The sequence below is a fragment of the Schistocerca gregaria genome, chromosome 9 (genome assembly GCF_023897955.1).
Source record: "Schistocerca gregaria isolate iqSchGreg1 chromosome 9, iqSchGreg1.2, whole genome shotgun sequence".
In the NCBI taxonomy this organism is placed as follows: Eukaryota; Metazoa; Arthropoda; class Insecta; order Orthoptera; family Acrididae; genus Schistocerca; species Schistocerca gregaria.
The window spans coordinates 92,552,247-92,575,401 of NC_064928.1; the positions used below are offsets into that span (position 1 = coordinate 92,552,247).

General features: G+C 45.1%; 1 protein-coding gene across 6 annotated transcripts in view; it reads right to left on the reverse strand.

Moving 5' to 3' along the window:
- The window catches only part of LOC126292314 (pecanex-like protein 1), a 274,150-nt gene that overhangs the window by 98,244 nt on the left and 152,751 nt on the right, over positions 1–23,155 (reverse strand). For all 6 annotated transcript variants that reach the window (XM_049986247.1, XM_049986250.1, XM_049986251.1 and 3 more), the window contains 2 exons: positions 22,266–22,491; positions 9,044–9,463 (listed from right to left, as the gene is read on the reverse strand). In XM_049986247.1, coding sequence (XP_049842204.1) covers positions 9,044–9,463; positions 22,266–22,491 — 646 coding nt within the window. The remainder of the gene's footprint in view (positions 1–9,043; positions 9,464–22,265; positions 22,492–23,155) is intronic.

Consider the following 23,155-nt stretch of genomic DNA (forward strand, 5'->3'; position numbering starts at 1 on the left):
GGCATGGTGCTGAGTGTGGCCATCCTGAACCTAATAACTTCATATTTGTATTACCGCCGTGGACTAACTAGTAAACCCCCAATTCTTTAAAGAATCTAACTCCTATGTATAAAACAGCTTCCAACATCTGATTACTTTACAACTGAGGTAATGTGTTAAATGTTTTTCTTTAAGGGTGAAAGCGGAAAAAGTTTACGAAAAGTTTGAAATTAAGCCAAAAGTTTGTTGGAACTCACTAAGTGCCCTCATTAAAAACACTGGACTAATACAAACTGGGTAATTTTTGCACCTTTTTACGCAAAAGCTAGTTTTTCACACATCTATATGTTCACGACATCATATTTCCTGAACTGTGTTTTTTACAATGATACAATTTTGCAGGTAGATTCAGTGACAGATGCAGAAACTTCCTGCTATGTGTGTTGGTAGTAGAGACAGTAGTAACGCATTTAGTAATATATTACATATACATAAAAAAATTGAAATATCATGCCTGATCCTGAAGTTTCAACACACAAACAGCAAGAATGTAGTAAGCGACATATGTTTTCCCTTTCATCATTCTGTGGAAGATGTTAAGGAGAAAAAGTTCCATAAAGGTTTGAAATTGTATGTACACTTTGTTGGAAGTCGCCAAGTGTTCCCAATTCTCAAATATGGGAAGAATGAAGTCCGTGTATTTGCACTTCATCAGTTATTCTGCCTCGAGACGAACAACTTTTCTAATACTTGTCTCTTTGTATGAACTTTTAACAGAACATTAGATGTCTTAATGACACATTTTAAATTTTTTAACTGGACCAATAATTATGAGAAAATTGAATTTTCATTGCCCGTACATTGCACCTGGTACTGGATCCAGATTCTGGGGTAGCGCTTTAGTATCATAGATGTAAAGCAGCAATATTTTGGGGGGTTTAAGGGCGCTCAACTACTGAGGTCATTAGTGCCCAGTCTCAATTGTAAGAGCACATAGAATCTAGTAAGGCTCAAGGGGAGGTGGGGGGGGGATACCAGAAAGTTCTTACTTACAAGGATGCAGATAAAATAAGTGAAAGAGTTAGATGTCTTTGGACAAGCCAGTCAAAGTAATAAAACGAAGAACACAAGCAGCTGCTCGAGCGTCATCAGCTAAAATTTCCTGTAAAGTAGATGGCAGAGACAGGACAACATGAGATTGACTAAAACGGGGACACGACAATAAAACATGGCGCACTGTCAATGCATGACCACAAGGGCACTGCGGGTGCGGGGCTGAGTCACCAGAGAGCAGGTAGCGGTGGCTAAACCGGCAATGCCCAATCCGCAACCTGGTCAGAAGGACCTCTTCTCGCCGAGATGGTCGGGAGGAGGTTGTCCAAGCAGTTGGGAACGGTTTGACGGCCCGGAGCTTGTTTCCTTGAAGGGATGACCAAGTATCCCACCACAATGACGCAAGCATCTTACAAACAACCCCACTAATGTCAGATGACGGGACAAAATGGGAGGCTGGCCGAGGCAGAAGGACTGCAGCCTTGTTTGCAGCATCAGTAGGCTCATTCCCAGGCACTCCTACATGGCCGGGGACCCACAGAAAGCTGACAGGAGACCCATCATCAGCAAAAGATGGAGGGACTGCTGGATCCGTTGCACCAAGGGATGGACAGGATATGGAGCTCCAAGGCTCTGTAGAGCACTGAGTGAACCAGAGCAGAGTACATACGACGAATGGCGGTGGCGGCGGGCATACTGAACGGCCTGATGGAGAGCATAAAGCTTGGCCGTAAAGCTGGAACACTGGTCGAGGAGCCGGTATTTAAAGTTGACGGCCCCGACGGCAAAGGCATAGCCGACACCATCGTCAGTTTTGGAGCCATCAGTGTAAATAAAGGTGTGACTGGCAAGTCGCGCACGAAGTTCAACAAACCGTGAGCATTACACTGCAGCCAGAGTACCCTCCTTCGGGAGCGAGGTGAGCTCGAGATGAATATGAACCGGAGCCTGGAGCCAAGGTGGTGTCGCGCTCTCAACCTCTCTGAAGGTGGTAGGGAGGGCAAAATCCAATTGTCGAAGCAGGCGACGAAAGTGGACTCCAGGGGGCAGCAGGGCAGACACGTACAACCCATACTGACGGTCGAGAGAATCGACGAAGAAGGACTGATAAGAGGGGTGGTCGGGCATTGACAACAGCCGGCAGGCATACCGACAAAGCAGTACGCCGCACCGGTAGGTCAATGGTAATTCGGCAGCTTCAGCATAAAGACTCTCGATGGGACTAGTGTAGAATGCTCCGGTCGCAAGACGTAACCCCCGATGGTGGATGGAATTGAGACGGCGTAAGAGGGATGGCCGAGCAGACGAGTAGACGAGGCTCCCATAATCCAGCTTTGATCGGACTATGGACCAATAGAAGCAAAGCAGGACAGTGCGATCCGCTCCCCAAGATGAACCACTAAGAACTCTGAGGACATTAAGGGAACGTGTACAACGGGCAGCCAAATAAGAGACGTGCGGAGACCAACAAAGTTTCCTGTCCAGTGTGAGCCCTAGAAACTTAGTTATTTCCATGAATGGGAGAACAACGGGACCGAGTTGTAAGGATGGCGGAAGGAACGCTTTATATCGCCAAAAGTTGATGCAAACCGTCTTCTCTTCAGAGAACCGGAAGCCATTAGCCACACTCCATGAGTATAGGCTGTCAAGACAATGCTGAAGGCAGCACTCCAGGAGGCATGTTCTCTGGGCACTGCAGCGGATCGCGAAGTCATCAACAAAAAGAGAGCCTGAGACATTAGGTGGAATGCAATCCATAATTGGATTGATCGCTATGGCAAAAAGGGCTACGCTCAAGACGGAGCCCTGAGGCACTCCATTCTCCTGGAGGAAGACGTCGGACAATACGGAACCCACACATACCCTCAACTTTCGATCCGTTAAAAAGGAATCAATAAAAAGGGGCAGGCGACCGCGTAGATCCCACCTGTGCATAGTGCGGAGGATACCTCCTCTCCAACAGGTATCATAAGCCTTCACCAAATCGAAGAACACGGCTACCGTTTGGCGCTTTTGCAAAAAGTTGGTCATGATGAATGTCGACAAGGTCACAAGGTGGTCAACAGTGGAGCGGCGGCGACGAAAGCCGCATTGAACATTGGTAAGTAGCCGTCGAAATTCAAGAATCCAAACTAATTAAGCGTTAACCATGCGCTCCATCACCTTACAGACACAGCTTGTAAGAGAAATGGGGCGGTAACTAGAAGGAAGGTGTCTATCCTTCCCGGGTTTGGGTATAGGAACAACGACGGCGTCACACCAATGCATGGGGACTTGACCTTTGGTCCAGACGCGATTGTAGGTACGAAGAAGAAAGCTTTTGCCTGCCGGAGAAAGGTGTGTCAGCATCTGAACGTGAATGGCATCTGGCCCCGGAGCAGAGGACCGGGACAGTGCAAGTGCACGTTTGAGTTCCCGCATAGTAAAGGGGGTATAATAATTTTCCAGATTCAGCGAGTGAAAGGAAGGTCGCCGAGCCTCTTCTGCCTCTTTCCTGGGAAGGGAGGCAGAGTGGTAATGGGCGGAGCTTGAAACCTCCGCGAAAAAGCGCCCGAAGGCGTTGGAGACATCCACAGGATCAACAAGTACCTCATTACCTGAAGTCAGGCCAGCTACCGAGGAGTGGGCCTTAATGCCCGACAGCCGGCGCAGGCCACCCCAGATGACAGAATAGGGAAAAAAACTGTTAAAGGAGCTAGTGAAAGAGGCCCAACAAGCTTTTTTGCTGTCTTTGATGACTCTACGGCATTGCGCTCGGAGTCGTTTGTACCCAATACAATTCGCCAACGTAGGATGGCGGCAAAAGGTGTGTAAAGCACGTCGTCGAGCACGGATAGTGTCTCTACAAGCCTCATTCCACCAGCGGACGGAAATGCGACGTGAAGAAGAGGTAGTACGAGGAATGGAACGTTCGGCAGCATTGATGATAACAGCCTTGAGGTATTCGACATGACTGTCACAACTGAGAAAATCGTGATCCGGAAAGGTCGCCAGGGAGGAGTAAATTCTCCAGTCAGCTTTCGGTATGATCCAGCTCAAAGGACGTGGGGATGGGGTGTGGTGCAGGAGATGAACGACACAGAGGAAATGGTCGCTCGAATAGGTGTCAGAAAGGAAATACCACTCGAACCGACGGGCAAGAGTGGTAGAACAGATCGAGAGGTCCAAGTGGGAGTAGGTATGAGTAGAGTCTGAGAGGAAAGTCGGGGTGCCAGTATTGAGGCAGACAAGATTGAGATGGTTGAAGACATCCGCCAAGAGGAAGCCTCTCTGACAGGATGCAGGAGAGCCCCGAAGAGAATGATGGGTATTGAAGTCGCCAAACAATAAAAACGGCGGAGGAAGCTGAACAGTCAGGTGCATCATGTCAGCCCGACTAACTGTGGATGATGACGGAGTGTAGACAGTACAAACAGAAAAAGTAAAAACAGAAAGAGTAATATGGACAGCTATTGCTTGGAGTGGGGTGGTCAATGGGATGGGATGGTAATAGACATCATCCCGAATGAGCAACATGACCCCACCATGAGCTGGAATACCGTCCACAGGGGTGAGGTCAGACCGCTCCGAGGTATAGTGGGTGAAAGCAATACGGCCAGTTGGGCGCAACTTGGTTCCTGGAGACCAGGGACAAGCGGACAGTGCAGGTGGAGGAGCAGATCGAATACCTCTTATGTTCCAATGTAACAAAGCCATCTCTAGTCAGAAAAAAGGGGGAATGAAACGGGTGAAGAGCTGGTCACTTCGACGGCCGCGGAGGGCCAGGTTTCGAGGGAACAATGCTACGACCAGCGGGAAGCGGATCCTGTTCCATCGAGTCGTCGCCAGCTGTGGCCGCATTCCTGGGTTGCGTAGGAGGGGCAGCATCATTCGCCAATGACAGGCCAGCTGAGCGCCCGGCACCAGAGTGTCCCGGCGAAACTGAGGACGGCCGGGAGCAGCGACTCACGGATGGAGCGTCAGACGAAACGCGCTGGGGTGGATAGGGGGATAAAGACTTCTTCTTGGAGGCCTTCTTGGAAGTACGATGAGGCTCGGGGATGGTGCGCTGGACCCGATGTGTGCCCGAAGCGCAAACACCGAAAGCAGGGCATAGGAGGTGGGACGTAAGGTCGCACGTCGCACCGGTAGCACATCACCTTTACCTTCTCCGGGAGAACGTCCTTCTCGAAGGCGAGGATAAAGGCCTTAGTGTCGATGTGACGGTCTTTGGGGCCGCGCTGGACTCACCAGACGAAATGCACGCCTCGGAGCTCCAGGTTGGCCCTGAGCTCCTCATCAGATTGCAGCAGGAGGTCCCGATGAAAAATAACCCCTTGCATCCTATTCAGTGCCAGATGCGGGACAATGGACACTGGGATGTCCCCTAGTCGGTTGCATGCCTGGAGCGCGCCGACTGTGTGGCGGAGGTGGTCTTTATAAGAACGGACCCCAAACGCATTTTACTGAGAGCCTCAATTTCCCTGAAGATGTCCTCCGATGTGCTGGACAAAGAACATGGGCTTGGAGGTGGCGAACGTTCCCCCCTCGATCCAAGAACAGACTAAATAGCGGGGGAAGTACTTCGCCCCAAGCCGGCGGGCCTGTCCTTCCTCCCAGGGAGTGGCCAAGGGGGAAAGGGCAGGAGAACCAGAACCAGAGACAGTACCTTTCTTTTTAAAAGACTTGGCCGCAGATCGACCTGATACATGTTCACGTTTCATCTGCGACACTTCCGCCCCTATACCACCCACTCCGACCAGGGGCTCTCCCCACGGGCGCCACCCAGCCTCAGCAAGGGACACCTGGCAGGATGACCGTTGCCAGGAGTCTTGATGCCCCAAGGAAACGGTCATCCACTCCTTGGTCGACGTGGGGAGGGTGCAGCTCATGTATCGGCAGTACGATCCCTGTGTTGCCAGGGGGCTACAACCTAGAGCGTACATGACGACCCCACCACAACGGGCTGGCTACCATGCTGGATTTCGGGTGCCATGGAAAGTCCATCATGATCGTAGGTGCAGATGGGGACGCACTATGGGCGTAACTTGTGCAACCCATCAGGCGTTTAGGCCCGATTTGAGGAATAGTGGGTGCGGTTACAACGCCGTTACAATGCTGAGTGCCAAGGTCTTAGAGCAGTGAGGACCAGTGAGACACCACGTAAGGCGTCCTTCCCCAAAAGGCTCGTACTTCTGTAGAATTTTGAAAAATGGAGGTCAAACCTCAAGGGGGACCATCACATGGAAGGCCGAAACGGTTGAAACTCCTTTTAGTCGCCTCTTACGACAGGCAGGAATACCTCGGGCCTATTCTTACCCCGGCCCCGCAGGGGGAAGCAATATTGTTGAACAATAAACCACAGTCTTAGTGATGTGCAATCCTCTTGCTGCCTAATTCCTTCTCTTTCTTACACTTGACTGAACATGATATTCTCACAAACAGAAAAAATTCAAATGTGATTTTTAATATGAAACCAGCTGTGAAATTGTTCGTTATATACAAAATGTAGATTACATTACTGCTAAGTACTTTCTGTGGATGTGGTGCAATAATATTAATTTGTATATCTGAGACTATAGTGAACTTTAGGTCCATTTCTTATTTGTTGTATGCTGTCATCACGGTTTTGAAATTTTAATTGCCAGCAGCGTAGTTTTAAAAATAACTGAATGAAGAATTTTAAAACTAGTTATACTTTGATAATTTTCACACAATAAATTGAATTAACAACCCACTGACAATAGCACCTAGTGTGGTAAGAAACACATGAAAACAGGAAAATTAAAGTCATTATCTCACCCACCAGGTGCAATTTTGATGTTGAGTGGAAATACCTAACCCCAAACTTGAAAAGTACATTGGATAGAATGAGACTGTAATGATAAATGAAAATTTGTGCCACGCTGGCAAATCCACATTCTCTGCTTTTTGCCAGCAGTCTTCTTAACCATTAGGCAATCCAAGCGCGCCTCCTAACCTACACTACTGGTGATTAAAATTGCTACACCAAGAAGAAATGCAGATGATAAATGGGTATTCAGTGGACAAATACATTATACTACAACTAATATGTGATTACATTTTCACGCAATTTGGGTGCATGGATCATCAGAAATCAGTACCCAGAACAACCACCTCTGGCCGTAATAACGGCCTTGATACACATGGGCATTGAGTCAAACAGAGCTTGAATGGTGTGTACACGTACAGCTGCCCATACAGCTTCAACATGATACCACAGTTCATCAAGAGTAGTGACTGGCATATTGTGACGAGCCACTTGCTCGGCCACCATTGACCAGACGTTTTCAATTGGTGGGAGATCTGGAGAATGTGCTGGCCAGGGCAGCAGCTGAACATTTTCTGAAACCAGAAAGGCCCGTACAGGACCTGCAACATGCAGCTGTGCATTACCCTGCTGAAGGGATCAAATGGAGGATAGAGCTACGGGTCGTAACAGATCTGAAATGTAACGTCCACTATTCAAAGTGCCGTGAATGCGAATAAGAGGTGACCGAGACATGTAACCAATTGCGTATCACCCAATGTGATGGTATGGGGCACAAGTATGGCGATGACGAATACACGTTTCCAATGTGCGTTCACCGCAATGTCGCCAAACACGGATGCAACCATCATGATGCTGTAAACAGAAGCTGGATTGATCCAAAAAAAATAGCATTTTGCCATTCGTGCACCCAGGTTCATCGTCGAGTACACCATTGCAGGCATTCATGTCTGTGATGCTGTGTCAAGGGTAACCGCAGCCATGGTCTCTCAGCTGATAGTCCATGCTGCTGCAAACATCGTCGAACTGTTTGTACAGATGGTTGTTGTCTTGCATACGTCCCCATCTGTTGACTCAGGGATTGAGACGTGGCTGCACAATCCGTTACAGCCATGCGTATAAGATGCCTGTCATCTCGACTGCTAGTGATACGAGGCTGTTGGGATCCAGCATGGCGTTCCGCATTACCTTCTTGAATCCACCGATTCCATATTCTGCTAACAGTAATTGGATCTCGACCAACGCGAGCAGCAATGTCGTGACGCAATAAACCACAATTGCATTAGGCTACAATCCGACCTTTATCAAAGTTCACGAGGCATCACAACAACTTTTCACCAGGCAACGCCGGTCAACTGCTGTTGTGTGTGAGAAATCGGTTGGAAACTTTCCTCGTAAGCATGTTGTAGGTGTTGCCACTGGTTCCAACCTTGTGTGAATGCTCTGAAAAGCTAATCATTTGCATATCAAAGCATCTTCTTCCTGTCAGTTAAATTTCCCGTCTGTAGCACGTCATCTTCGTGGTGTAGCAATTTTAATGGCCAGTAGTTTCACTGTCACTGGCGTTTTCACCTAGTTTCCAAACACTGCAAACAAACATTCTTCCAAGAGATATGTGGGAATAGCACAGTGGATAAAATGATTCAGTAGACTGAATTGATGAGGTTAAGGGACTAGACTACCAGGTCTACAGAGTGTCAAGTTAGTAAAGTTCCTCCAAAATACATGAGGTCAGCCAAAAACAAGCATTAGTAATATAGTCTGCAATGGAAGAAGTAAAGGGAAAGGATAAAGCCAGCTAGAAAGGAAAGGTAATGTACCAGAAAGTGGGGGAAATATACCAACCACAAAAATATGAAGGCCTCCTGGAACACGCCAAATAGAGACAGGCACACCTCCTGCACTCAACTCGTAGGCCCTCGACTATTACAAAATATTGGCAAGATTGTCAGATCATTATAGTTATAGGAGTAAATAAAGAAACAGCTTCAGATTAAAACAATGATGGATGTAGAAGGATAAATGAATTAAAAAGTGGGGTGAGGCCAACACACCCACCACAGGCAGCCAGAGGCCCTCCTGGGTCAAAACTGCAGTGTGAAGATATCAGCCACCCCACCCAAGCACACTGCTCGGACATCATCAGCTAAAAACGGTAGTAATCAGCACGGTAGCTTCAGTGTTTCCCCTATCACAGTGGAAGTAGGACATACCCAAAATTCTTACATCAGACAGATATACCTTCTTTTTCCGGGTACTGTCACCAGTGCCACGGTGTTTGTGCTTCCTGCTGCGGTTCCGCACGCTACCACCGTGAGCCTGCCGTGACGACGGCAGGGCGTCCCCAGCCCCTGGCACTGCCATCAGGTCTGCCGGTGGCCACAGGGCACTCTCCACCACTACCCACAGTGGGGCGGGGTCCGATGCCTGGCGTGAGAGGTGATACGCCACAGCCACCAGCAGGCCGCAGAAGATGGAGAACAGCATGTGGCGTGCACCCGCCTCCTCCGTCAGGGCGCCGTACGCGAAGCCGGCAGGCACTGCCACACCGACAACCGAGCGCAGCACGCAGTACGCAGCCGCACCGAGGCTGGTACACGCGTTCCCACCGAACACGTGCATGTCCAGCTGCTCCAGCAGGTACATGGCAAATGTCGTCACCTGCAATATGTGGCACAGCTTTAGGCAACTTTCCTATGACCACTGACACAAATATTTATTCCTTAGGACACAACATCCTCCCCCCCCCCCCCCCCCCCCCAACTAGTTCTCCAAGACAAATGGGAACTGGATTATAACCAGGTATTTCTGTTTCACACTGTATTGTGTTTCGAGTTATGTATGACCTCCATGTCAGACAACACATGGCAATATAAAAATATTTAAATTGAACAAACTGTAATGTAACTACAAACATAACATTGTATTGTAGTACCCGATACATAAAACTAATATATAACTTAATACAGGTTTACTTATTATTTTTAATTTATCTCTTCAGTCTTTGCACTGTGTTATGGTTTTGCCGAAAAATTCACAATTTTATTCATTTTTTACAGAATTTTCCTTTATTTAAAACTTGAATCTAGTAACAGCCTAACAAACAATATCTGATGATAATACAGACATCACAAGCAGTCCGTTGTTTACACGAAGTAAATACTAAATTCAACATATTTTGTAACATTACTATAAAAGACAAAATTAATTTCATATTACAATCAATGTTAAATAACTGACATCACTTGTGCGACTGTTAAAAACCGTGATATATACTAAATAATATACAATATATGAGAAAATGAGAGCAATGTAACATATTTAAAATTTGGTAATACTAATGCTGCTTTACCACAAAAAAATTAATGGTAAAAATAAGGTATATAGTAACTAATGCAGCATTAGTGTAAAAGAGCTAAACCTATTCACACACACACACACACACACACACATATACACACACACAGAAACACACCCTACAGGCACCAAAATGCACACTCCCGTGGCCACTGCAAGACTAATTATTGATATTTAATCACTGAAATCAGTTACCTGAACTGATTGAGGTGGGAAGCGAGTAGGGAAGAATGCAAGAAGGGGGGTAGCAGGAAAGAGGAAGGTCTTTGGACAGATGGCTCCGCAGCTGCACAACAAGATGAAAAGAGTACAGAGGCTACAGCAAAAAGTAATGTAGGCAGAGGGAGAGGGGGTAAGCTGAAAGGAAAGAGGGGAAGGGGGAAAGGAGAGAAAGGATGGGTGGAGAGAGAGATAGAAGGGATGTTGAAAAGGGGTAGAGGTAGGTGGGGGTTGGTGTAGGTGGGAGGAGGGAGAGGGAGAAAATGCCTGCATGGTGGGAGGGGGCAGGAGTGGTGGGAGAAGGCAATGTACAATCTTGGGAGAGACGGAGTGGTGTGGACAAGATGAAACAAAGGTAAAAGGCATGGTGGGGGAGTGGAAACAGGTTAGTGGAGGTTTAGGCCAGGGGGATTATGAGAGCACTGGGTGTGTTGGAGAGACAATTCCCATTTGCGCAGCTCAGTGCTGGTTGATTGCTGGTTAACAGTTTCACTGGTGTCAGACGAACATTTGGCATGGAAAATCTGTTTACAGATCAGCTGGATAGGATACAGTCTGCCGGTAAAGGCTCTGGTAAGGTTATCATTATATTTCAACAACTTCTGCCTTTCACTGCAGATGCTGCATCCACAAATAGCCAAGCTGTAAGGCAGTCTACCCCTCTCTCTTTCTTCCCCTTCTCCCTCTTCATATGCACCTTTCTCTCCTTCCACTGCTATCCTTTTTCCCCTTCAGTTTACCCCCGTCCCTCTCCTTACAATTCTTTCAGCTGTACCCTCCATGCTATTTTCATTTTGCTGTGCGACCAAGGAGTTATATGTCCAGAGACCTGCCTCGTTCCTGCTACCCCTCATGCATCCTTCCCTGCCCCTTGCTCCTCCCATCAGTTCATGCTACTGCTTTCAATAACTGAGTATCAATAATCAGTCTTGCCTTTGTCGCAGTAGTGTGCATTTGGGTATATGTGACACTGTGTGCGAGAATGTGTGTACTACTGCTAGAAAAAAGAGTTAATGATCAAAAGCTAGTGTAAATGCTGTTTTCTGTTGTTTGTTTCTCTGCCCCATCCATCGCCTACAAATGAGTGGTTGCCTTTCCCTTAGTTTACATACTGCTTCGTCCACGACTTTCAATTATTGTATAGATTGCCAATTTGGCTCTATTCTTTCCCATGTCCTTTTATCTTTGTTAATGTCTGTCTTTACTCATCTACAACTAGTTATTCATTGTTTACTTCCTTAATATTTTAATTCTTCATTCTTCTCTACTGTATCTATATTCAAAACTCACACTAGCCACCCACAAACATGACATTTGAAAGCCCATGATTGTAACAGCCTACTATACTAAATAGTGCCAGTTACAACTCCCTGTTCTCACTGCAACACCCCTTCTTTTTGCGCATTCAACTGTATTGTGGTTTTTAACATAATCTCCTCTAATGACTTGTGCTGCCCACTGTGAGTCAATCACATGTGTATATTTACAATCTCACTGTATGATCATGTGTGTGTATTTACAGTCCCTTTAGGTTTCTCACTGTTATGCATATCGATTTCTGATCAAAGTTATTTATTGATGGGCCCATCCATTACTTCCTCGTTCTTTACAACATTTTCTGAACTTCAGTCATAGCTGTCTTCAATCATAAATTTTCACCTTATTATTTTTTACCTTTTTTAAACAAATTTTCACTTACTTCTTTTGTCCCCCCACCATCCCACAATAAATTCCTCCTCCTTTTACCTTTTCAGACTCCAAAAAACACTCCTTTTTCCTTGGGAAACTCCAATCATGCATACTCTCTCTAAAATCCTGTCTGGCACATGGTATCCCACCTAATGGGCTCCCCTCATAGCTTCCTGATAATGCCTTGCTGACTTACTCTGCCTTCCACATCCCTAAAAACTTCCTCCACTATCCATGAAATACACTACTCGACGAACAGTCAACCCACAATATCCCCGTTAATCTTTCTAGCAAAACTCTGTGCCCTGTAGAAGTCTCAGTACATTCTAAAAGTCTCACCTTTAGCCCCAAATCTAATTTCAAGCATGCTAGAATTGTAAAGGACATTCCACAACACACCGAACTGACAATAGCCAACCAACATCCCATACAGAACATTGCTCAAAACAGTTCTAACCTCCCCTCCACCCAGTCATCCTCCGGTAACGATTCTAATCATGCCTCGCTGAGTCCAACATGATTCCTCTAGTACAAATAGCTCCCTAACCCGAAAACCAATCCAGACTGTATCATCCATCCCACAGACAAAGGCCCCTTCATAAAGGTCATATATCATAGTGACTAGGTGACTGAGGGTCTCTACCAACTTTCCGACATCTCTGCAACAAACCTTACAACCTTGATCCCATCCCAGATGTCCAACATGAGCTTAAGCAGTTTCTCAAGGCCTTGGGGGCCATCTCAAAACCTGATTCCTGAATCCATCTGCCTCCTCATAGTAGAAACCCTGTGCACTAATAGCTTTTAGCTGCTCCAGAAACCCAAACCCACAGGTCTCCCTAATGGTTGTCCCTTAGTGGCTGGGTACAACACTCCCACAGAATGAACCTCACCCTTTGTTGACAGAGACCACCCAACAATGCCTCTCCACAGCTCGTTCCATTACCACAGCCTCCTTGTTGGTCAACGTGGATGCAGCCTCGCAACCATCGACCACCACCTTTCCCAACCTCTTCCTAGTACTAAACCCTTCACTTCTTTCCTAATCTCCTAGCCAACCGCACCCTGACCCAAAATTATTTCACTTTTGAAGGTGATATCTCCGGCTGATACTGATCTTCGGCCAGACATGGCTGCTTGTCCTGTTCCAGAGGGTGGGCTTAATGGTAGTTGGAAGCTCCAACATCAGGCGCGTAATGGAGCCACTTAGGGATATGGCAGCAAGAGAGAGGAAGAAAACCAATGTGCACTCCATGTGCATTCCGAGGCGAGTCATTCTAAATGTGCAAAGGGTCCTTCCGGATGCCATGAAGGGTACAGGGTGCACCCATCTGCAAGTGGTCGCCCAGGTCGGCACCGATGATGTGTGTCGTTATAGATCAGAAGAAATCCTCTCTGGCTTCCGGCGGCTATCTGATTTGGTGAAGACTACCAGTCTCGCTAGTGGGATGAAAGCAGAGCTCACCATCTGCAGCATCGTCAACAGGAGTGACTGTGGACCTTTGGTACAGAGCCGAGTGGAGGGTCTGAATCAGAGGCTGAGACGGTTCTGCTACCGCGTGGGCTGCAGATTCCTCGACTTGCGCCATAGGGTGGTGGGGTTTCGGGTTCCACTGGATAGGACAAGAGTCCACTACACACAGCAGGCAGCTACACAGGTAGCAGGGGTTGTGTGGCATGGACTGGGCGGTTTTTTAGGTTAGATGGCCTCGGGCAAGTACAGAAAGGGCAACAGCCTCAAAGGGTGCGGGGCAAAGTCAGGACATATGTGGACCAAGCAGCAATCGGTACTGTAATTGTAAACTGTCGAAGCTGCGTTGGTAAAGTACCGGAACTTCAAGCGCCGATAGAAAGCACCGAAGCTCAAATCGTTATAGGTACGGAAAGATGACTGAAGCTAGAGATAAATTCTGCTGAAATTTTTACAAAGTCACAGACGGTGTTTAGAAAGGACAGATTGCATGCAACTGGTGGTGACGTGTTTGTCGCTTTTAGTAGTAGTTTATCCTGTAGTGAAGTAGAAGTGGACAGTTCCTGTGAATTATTATGGGTGGAGGTTACACTCAACAACCGAACTAGGTTAATAATTGGCTCCTTTAACCGACCTCCCAACTCAGCAGCATTAGTGGCAGAATAACTGAGAGAAAATCTGAAATACATTTCACATAAATTTTCTCAGCATGTTATAGTCTTAGGTGGAGATTTCAATTTCCCAGATATAGACTGGGACACTCAGATGTTTAGGATGGGTGGTAGGGACAGAGCATCGAGTGACATTATACTGAGTGCACTATCCGAAAATTACCTCGAGCAATCAAACAGAGAACCGACTAATGGAGATAACATCTTGGACCTACTGATAAGAAACAGACCCGAACTTTTCGACTCTGTAAGCGCAGAACAGGGAATCAGTGATCATAAGGCCATTGCAGCATCTGTGAATGTGGAAGTAAATAGGAATATAAAAAAAGGGAGGAAGGTTTATCTGTTTAGCAAGAGTAATAGAAGGCAGATTTCAGACTACCTAACAGATCAAAACAAAAATTTCTGTTCCGGCACTGACAATGTTGAGTGTTTATGGAAAAAGTTCAAGGCAATCGTAAAATGCGTTTTAGACAGGTAGGTGCCGAGTAAAACTGTGAGGGATGGGAAAAACCCACTGTGGTTCAACAACAAAGTTAGGAAATTACTGTGAAAACAAAGAGAGCTTTACTGCAAGTTAAAATGCAGCCAAAACCTCTCGGACAAATAGAAGCTAAACAATGTCAAAGTTAGCGTAAGGAGGGCTATACGTGAAGCGTTCAGTGAATTCAAAAGTAAAATTCTATGTACCGACTTGACAGAGAATCCTAGGAAGTTCTGGTCTTATGTTAAATCTTTAAGTGGCTCGAAACAGCATATCCAGACACTCTGGGATGATGATGGCACTGAAACAGAGGGTGACACGCATAAAGCTGAAATACTAAACACATTTTTCCAAAACTGTTTCACAGAAGAAGACCGCACTGCGACTCCTCCTCTAAATCCTCGCACAAACGAAAAAATGGCTGACATCAAAATAAGTGCCCAAGGAATAGAAAAGCAACTGAAATCACTCAACAGAGGAAAGTCCAATGGACCTGACGAGGTACCAATTCGATTCTACGCAGAGTATGCGAAAGAACTTGCCCCCCTTCTAACAGCTGTGTACTGCAGGTCTCTAGAGGAATGGAAGGTTCCAAATGATTGGAAAATAGCACAGGTAGTCCCAGTCTTCAAGAAGGGTTGTCGAGCAGATGCTCAAAACTATCTCTGACATCAATCTGTTGTAGAATTTTAGAACTTTTTTTTCTTTTTTTTTTTCACATATCACGTCTTTTCTGGAAACCCAGAATCTACTCTGTAGGAATCAACATGGATTCCAGAAACAGCGATCATGTGAGACCCAACTCACTTTATTTGTTCACGAGACACAGAAAATATTAGATACAGTCTCCCAGGCAGATGCCATTTTCCTTGACTTCCGGAAGGCGTTCGATACAGTTCCGCACTGTCGCCTGATAAACAAAGTAAGAGCCTACGGAATATCAGACCAGCTGTGTGGGTGGGTGGATTGAAGAGTTTTTAGCAAACAGAACACAGCATGTTGTTTTCAATGGAGAGACGTCTATAGATGTTAAAGTAACGTCTGGCGTGCCACAGGGGAGTGTTATGGGACCATTGCTTTTCACAATATATATAAATGACCTAGTAGATAGTGTCTGAAGTTCCATGTAGCTTTTCGCGGATGATGCTGTAGTATAGCAGCATTAGAAAATTGCAGCGAAATGCAGGAAGATCTGCAGCAGATAGGTACTTGGTGCAAGGAGTGGCTATTGACCCTTACCATAGGCAAATCTAATGTATTGTGAATACATAGAAAGAAGGATCCTTTATTGTATGATTATATGATAGCAGAACGAACACTGGTAGCAGTTATTTCTGTAAAATATCTGGGAGTATGTGTGCGGAACAATTTGAAGTGGAATGATCATATAAAATTAATTGTTGGTATGGTGGGTGCTAGGTTGAGATTCATTGGGAGAGTCCTTAGAAAATATAGACCATGAACAAAGGAGATGGCTTACAAAATGCTCGTTCGACCTGTACTTGAGTATTGCTCATCAGTATGGGATCTGTACCAGGTCCGGGTTGATAGAGGAGATAGAGAAGATCCAAAGCAGAGCAGCGCATTTCGTCACAGGGTTATTTGGTAAGCGTGACAGCGTTACGGAGATGTTGAGGCACTCGGCATCGCAGTGTAGCTTGCTGTCCAGGTTTCGAGAGGGTGCGTTTCTGGATGATGTATCGAAAATATTGCTTCCCCCTACTGATATCTCCAGAGGAGATCACGAATGTAAAATTAGAGAGATACGAGTGCACGCGGAGGCTTTCCGGCAGTCGTTTTTCCCGCAAACCATACACGACTGGAGGTAATGACAGTGGCACATAAATTGTCCTCCGCCACACACCCTTGGGTGGCTTGTGGAGCATAAATGTAGATGTAGAAATAAATCCATGGTACTGCCAAAGGTACTCACATGGCACCATCCTATATCAGCTTATTTATGAGCCTTCTGGAGCCATCCTTCCTATCTAATCTACCTATTGTTTGGTTTCAGATTAACTGGTGACATTTTCATGACCTGGACTCTTGGCAAGGGCAATCGTTCCTCTTTATTCTGTTTCATGAACACCTATTCCCAACTTATTTCACCTGGTCTGTCTCAACTCGTCAAACCATCATCCTAGATACCGATCTCCACCTCTAAGATGGTTTGTCTGTATCCTATCCAGCTTCATTCACAAACAAATACCCCATGCCATCTGCTGCTCTGACACCAGTAAACCTGTCAACCAGCGACTGACCAGCACTTCTCTGATCACCCAGTATACCCTGCCCACAAAGAGCTCAACCACATCCTCCACCAAGCCTTCGACTATCTCTCGCTGTGCCCAGAGATGACGAACATCCTACCCAAAATCCTTCCCGCATCCCTCGAAGTAGGGCTCTACCACCAACCTTCATGATACCATTGTCAATGCTTATTCCAATCCTACTTCCAATCTTGTATCTCTTGGGTCATTCCCTTGAGGTTGGCCCAGGTGCAAGACTAGTCTCGTACAGTCACCCATCACCTCCTGCCGCAGTCCAGTCGCAGTTATTTTCCACCCAATAAAAGGCAGGACCACGTGTGAAAGCAGACACATTGTATCTCAGCTATGCTGCAATTACTGTACAGAATTCTAGTTGCCGAATATGCTGCAGATCACAATGCAGATGATGTCAACAGCAGATTTACTGCAAGTGCCATTTGGGTGCTCCCTTCCAGCACAAGTTTCTCTGAACTACACAGATGGGAATTGTCTCTGCAACACATCCTGCCCTTTCGCAGTCCCTCTGGCTGAACCCTCTGCTTACCTGTTCCTAATGCCTCACCTTACCTTTTCCCTTAGACCTGTTCTGTCCACATCACTCCTTCTCTGTCTCCCCCCCCCCTTTCCCCCATGCGGTATTCTATCTCCCTCCCTCCACCCCTCTCTCTCCCTCCCTCCCCTCTCCCCCCTTTTCAACCACTTTCCCTTCTCTCCCCCTTCACCTTAACATACTCTCCTTTTCACCCTCCTCTTGTTTCCCCTTCAGTCTCCACCCTCTCCTCCTTCCTCCATCTCTTTCTGCTGTACCCTCTTCATCTAGCTGTGTGGCTGCAGAGTCATCCGTCCACTACACCCTCCCCACCACCACCAGCTCAGGCAACCACTTTCAATAATCGAGTATCAATAGTTAATCTTGCTGTGGCCATGGGAGAGTGGCTTTGGGTGGTTATGTGTGTACTACTGTTAGAGAAAGAACTAGTGTTCAAAAGCTAGTGTGGATGCTGTTTTCTGTTATCTGTTTCTGCGTTCCAAGCTGAATGGTTACCATTACTTTGTTTTATGTATTGCTCCATCCATTAATTTCTATTGTTGTTATACTTCGCAGTAATGGGTCCATACTCCTAGTTCATTTCAATCGAAAACTGTTACAACTGACACAGTAATACTTCATTCGACTTAAGAAAATTTAATGTTTGTATAGAAACTTCATCATGTGCCCCGTGTCTACAAATTTAGAACAGACTGCTGCTTGATGTACAGAACAATGAGTCCCTTACAAATCGTCTGCCAATTGTTATAGTGTTTTGCTCCTCTTTAATGCACTAAACTCTTAAACTCTTCCTGCATGGTGTTGTAATGCCATTCCACAGCAATTTTGGAGTACCAGTTGATTATATGATCACATAATAGACATTTACAAATCTCATCTTTCTCTCGTGTGATTCCCGTTCATAATTACGGCTTGCGGCAACAGATTGCTACACAGCCTCTTTTTGTGCAAACAGCCACTGGACCAGTGAACTTTCATTACATAACATACGAATTTGTGAGGATAAGCAGCAGTGACTCCACAATTCTGCCAAAGTGAAGAAAATCATACCAACCAAAAAATGCCACACCAAGTAACAGAGGAAATTTTGTCACACTGCAGTGCTCACTGAAATATTATGCTTTACCGAGTGCTCATACATCAGCCCCTGTATCTGAGTACAGTCAGGTCTTAGTGCCTGGAGAAAGGGACCATGTGTGTGATGAGATGGTGGTCGTGGCAGTGGTGGTTGTTGTTGTTGTATAAGTTTTTATTTCTGAAGGAAATCTTTGTCCAAAACCAGGAATATTTCTAAAATTTATTTTCACTGTTCCTGTCTGTGACACAATGCATCCATTAAGTGGTAACAATATATCCTTTTAACAGCTCAAATGGCTCTGAGCACTATGGGACTTAACGTGAGGTCATAATCTCCTAGAACTTAGAACTACTTAAACCTAACCAACCTAAGGACATCACACACATCCGTGCCCGAGGCAGGATTCGAACCTGTGACCGTAGCGGTCGTGCGGTTCCAGGCTGAAGCGCCTTGAACTGCTCAGACACACTGGCCAGCTATCCTTTTAATATTGGTGTTATTCCACCCTGGATTTTCAACATCCTCTTCCCTTTCTATAATATGGCCTTCAAGTTCATTTCCCTTGCACAGATGCTCTGTATATTCCTCCCAGCTTTTGGCTTTCCCCTGTTTGCTTAGTACTTGTTTTTTCTCAGAGCTCTTCATATTCATAGCTTCCCTTTTCTCCAAAGGCTTCTATTAATTTTCCTATAGGTGGTATCTACATCTCCCACAGCTGCACATTCTTCTACAGACTTTCGTTTGTCCTCTAGCCATCCATGTGCTTGCTTTTGCCTGCTGCATTTGCTGCAGTTTTATATTTTCTCCTCTCATCAAGTCTTTTTAACTATTTGATCTTTTGTTGGCTTCGTTATTTCATCTCTCAATGCTACCCACATTCATCTTCTACTGTGTTGTTCTCTCCTGTTCCACCCAACCACTGCCTAATGCTCCCTTTAAAACTCTCAACCTATGGCTTTTTCAACTTAACAAGGCCTCGCCTCCTTAATTTCCTACGTTTTTGCAATTTCTTAACTTTTAATCTACATTTCATAGCCAACACATTACACAATGAAACTATAAGAGACTTCTGAAGTTTAAAACATCTCATCTATGATGTATATATAAAGACTGAAGTGAAAAATAAAAATTTGTACAAAGGCTGGGCTTTGCACCTGGTATCACACTCACTAGGCCCGTGTGCTAACCATTACATCACCATGGCACAGTGGCTTTGCACAATTGTACAAACTATCCAAGCATGCCTCCCTCCTCAATCCAAATTCCCACTCGTGCCTCAGCCCCCTCTGTATTCCCACCTAAACTCAAACAGCATTGCAGAAGTTCTTCAACTGTGTTGGAACAGCTACCTCAGCATCGAATAAAATGAAGGATCCTGCCTGAAACCCGGGCAAAGGTGCTTTAATCAAATGAAACTATATGGTGCCACTATTTGCACCGAGGAGGGAGGTGTGCTAGAATAGTCTGTGTAGTTGTGCAAAGCCATTGTGCAGAGTGGCATACTGGTTAGTGCATCTGCCCGATGAGCAGGAGACACGGGTTTGAATGCTGGCCTCAGTACAAAATTTCATTTGTCACTTCCATCTGCGTATACACATCACAATAAATTGTTGTCAGAGCCCACATCTGTGCCTGCACAGTTTAAAATCTGGTTCTGAAATTCCCGTATTACTATAATATAATCAAGCTGAAATCTTCCAAAGTCTTCTGATCTTCTCCACATATAAAACCTTCTTTCATAATTCTTAAACTAAGCATCAGTGATGACTAAAACTATGCTTTGTCCAAAATTCTACTAGGTGCCTTCCTCTTTCATTCCTTTCCTCCAGTCATATTCTCCTTCTATTTTTCCTTTTCCTCTTCTTCCTGCTACCAAATTCCAGTATCCATCACAATAAACTTCCTTCTCCCTGAAATATCTGAATAATTTCTTTCATCTCATCATACGTTCTTTCAATTTCATCATCATCATCATCATCATCTGTGGAACTAGCTGGCATAAAACTTTTACTACTGTGGTAGGTGTTGGCTTTGTCTCAAGACTGGTGATGATAATGTGTTCACTATGCTGTTCACAGTAGCATACATGCATTCCTACAGGGTGTACATAAAGTCCAGGAACACTTTGAATTATTTATTGTATAAGAAGCCAACACTGTAGAGATATTAATAAATATGCCATTTTAAAGAGAAACCCTGAAAGTTTTTATTTTGCATGTATACCGCCACAGCATAGTTTGGTAATTTGCCAATAGCGCTAGTCACAAACGTGGCGAGTTCAGGTGTGGAGTGAGCTTTCTGTGTGTTGGAGTTCCCTGATCACCAGATCTCACTCCGTGTGACTGTTATCTGTGGGGACACATTAAAGTTCTCATGCATGTACCACCTCCACCACGTAATGTAGCAGAATTCCGAGAGAGAATATGGGAAGCGACTGCCACAGTCGACGATGCCATGCTGGGACGGGTATGGCAACAATTTGATTACCGTAATGATGTCTGTCGGGTCACTCACAGTTTGCATAACTTTCAGAGTTTCTCTTCAAAACGCAATACATATGATATCTGTACAATGTTTAGTTCTTGTGCAATAAATAACTGAAAGTGTTCCCAGACTTAATGTACACACTGGCTTTTCTTATTCATTATTAAACCCACCCTGCATTACCCCATGTGACTTTGAATATACAACTCTTTATTCACCTGACAGAAGTCCTGTTCTTCCTGCCACCAAACTTCACTAATTCCTACATATATATATAACTTCAACCTACCCACTTCCATTTTTAAACTTTCTAACCTACCTATCCGATTAAGGAATCTAACATTCCATTCTCTGATTCATAGAATACCAGTTCTGTTTCTTCTAATTACTACATCCTCCTGAGTAGTCCCCAAAAGAGATCTGAAAAGGGGGGGGGGGGGGGGACTATTTTATTCAAGTGGGTGTTAACCAACCGTAGAGCTGGATGCCCTCAGGAAAAATTACAGCTGTGGTTTCCCCTTGCTTCCAGCCATTCACCCTACCAGCACAGCAAGACTGTTCGGGTTGATGTTACAAGGCCAGAACAGTAAATCATCCAGGCTGCTGCCCCTGCAACTAATGAAAAGGTTCCTGCCCCTCTTTAGGAAGCACCTGTTTGTCTGGACTCTCTACAGAGTCCAGAGTAACTCCTTTGGCGTGGTTGCACCTACAGTATATTGGAGATACGCACACCACGCTACCTTGACAAAAGGGGATGGAGAGGACAGATATACAGAGCATCTCTGTAAATTTATCAAAATGAATTTTCTAAGATTAAACAGTTATTAACATGAGACATAAAATGAAATACACAGTATCTGCTTTATTCTTACAACAACACATGAACCTGCGACAAACATAAAATTATTTCAAACACTGAGAGTTAATTTGGCCTGCACATGGGTAGAAATTATTGTTCATAGTACTTTCATAAAAAGCAAACCACAATTAATAAGCCAGACGTAATGCTGCACTTTGAATACTCACTTGCATTCAATAAGTAAGTAAGTATTAGTTATAAACATCCATTGAAGACCATGTGCAGCAGAAGTGTACAAAGACAGGTGGAGAGAGACGAGGAAACTGCATGCGCAAACACAGTTGACACAAGGTGTTTCTGTGACATCTAGTTCTGTTTTTGTTGCACCTACCTGTGGCAGCAGACCCAGACTGAAGGCGAGAGGCAGGAGCAGCAATGAATTCAACATCACCTCCCTCGCCATCAGTGCAAGCTGCCGTGCAGAAAATGTCACACCGTAGACAGTATGTGGTGTCGGATCAGAGTGGCCGGACTCGACAGAGAAGTGTGTAATTAGCACCAGGCTCGATAGCAGGCAGAAGTACACGGGCCGTGAGAGGGCCACAATGCGGTTGAAGCTGCAAATGCAGGAAATACTGATAAGACAAACTGGAATCTATAGTGTGTTTACAGTTATTTACAAGTATCATAAAGACATATTTTTCTTTTGTGCTTGTAAAAATGAAATTAAGTTATAATACAAATATAAGCTGCACCTCATATACGTCACATCCTTGACTGTAAGGAGGTGCAGAGGGGAAAAAAAAACTTCTTTATCACTCACCCTGAACCTTAATTAAACATCGTATTCTTCAAATTTTGATGAATTTCTATTTTGAACTTGACATATAGTAGTTTTTGACAAAACTGAAAGAGAAGTTTTCTTTGCACAAGTATTAATTTTTATAAGCAGCTGGTGCATTAGTCTGGTAACCCTGTGGTTGAGGCATTGTAGGCAAGTGTGCAGATTGCTAATGAAAAATCAGAAGTTGCCATCAATAATACCACTGAATGTGACTATACATATGGTTGCATTGATTGCCTATATCAATCATGGTAACGGGAACGGCAACACAAAAACTATAATAAAGTGTCAGTGGAAGGTAGATACGTCTGGCAGGATTATATGTAGGTGCACAACTGATGGAGTGTAAATAAAATAACACATTCACACACGAAAGTCTATTCCTTAACTACAGATGAAAAACTGACGCAAAATAGTGTTTCTGTGTTTGCAAGTAT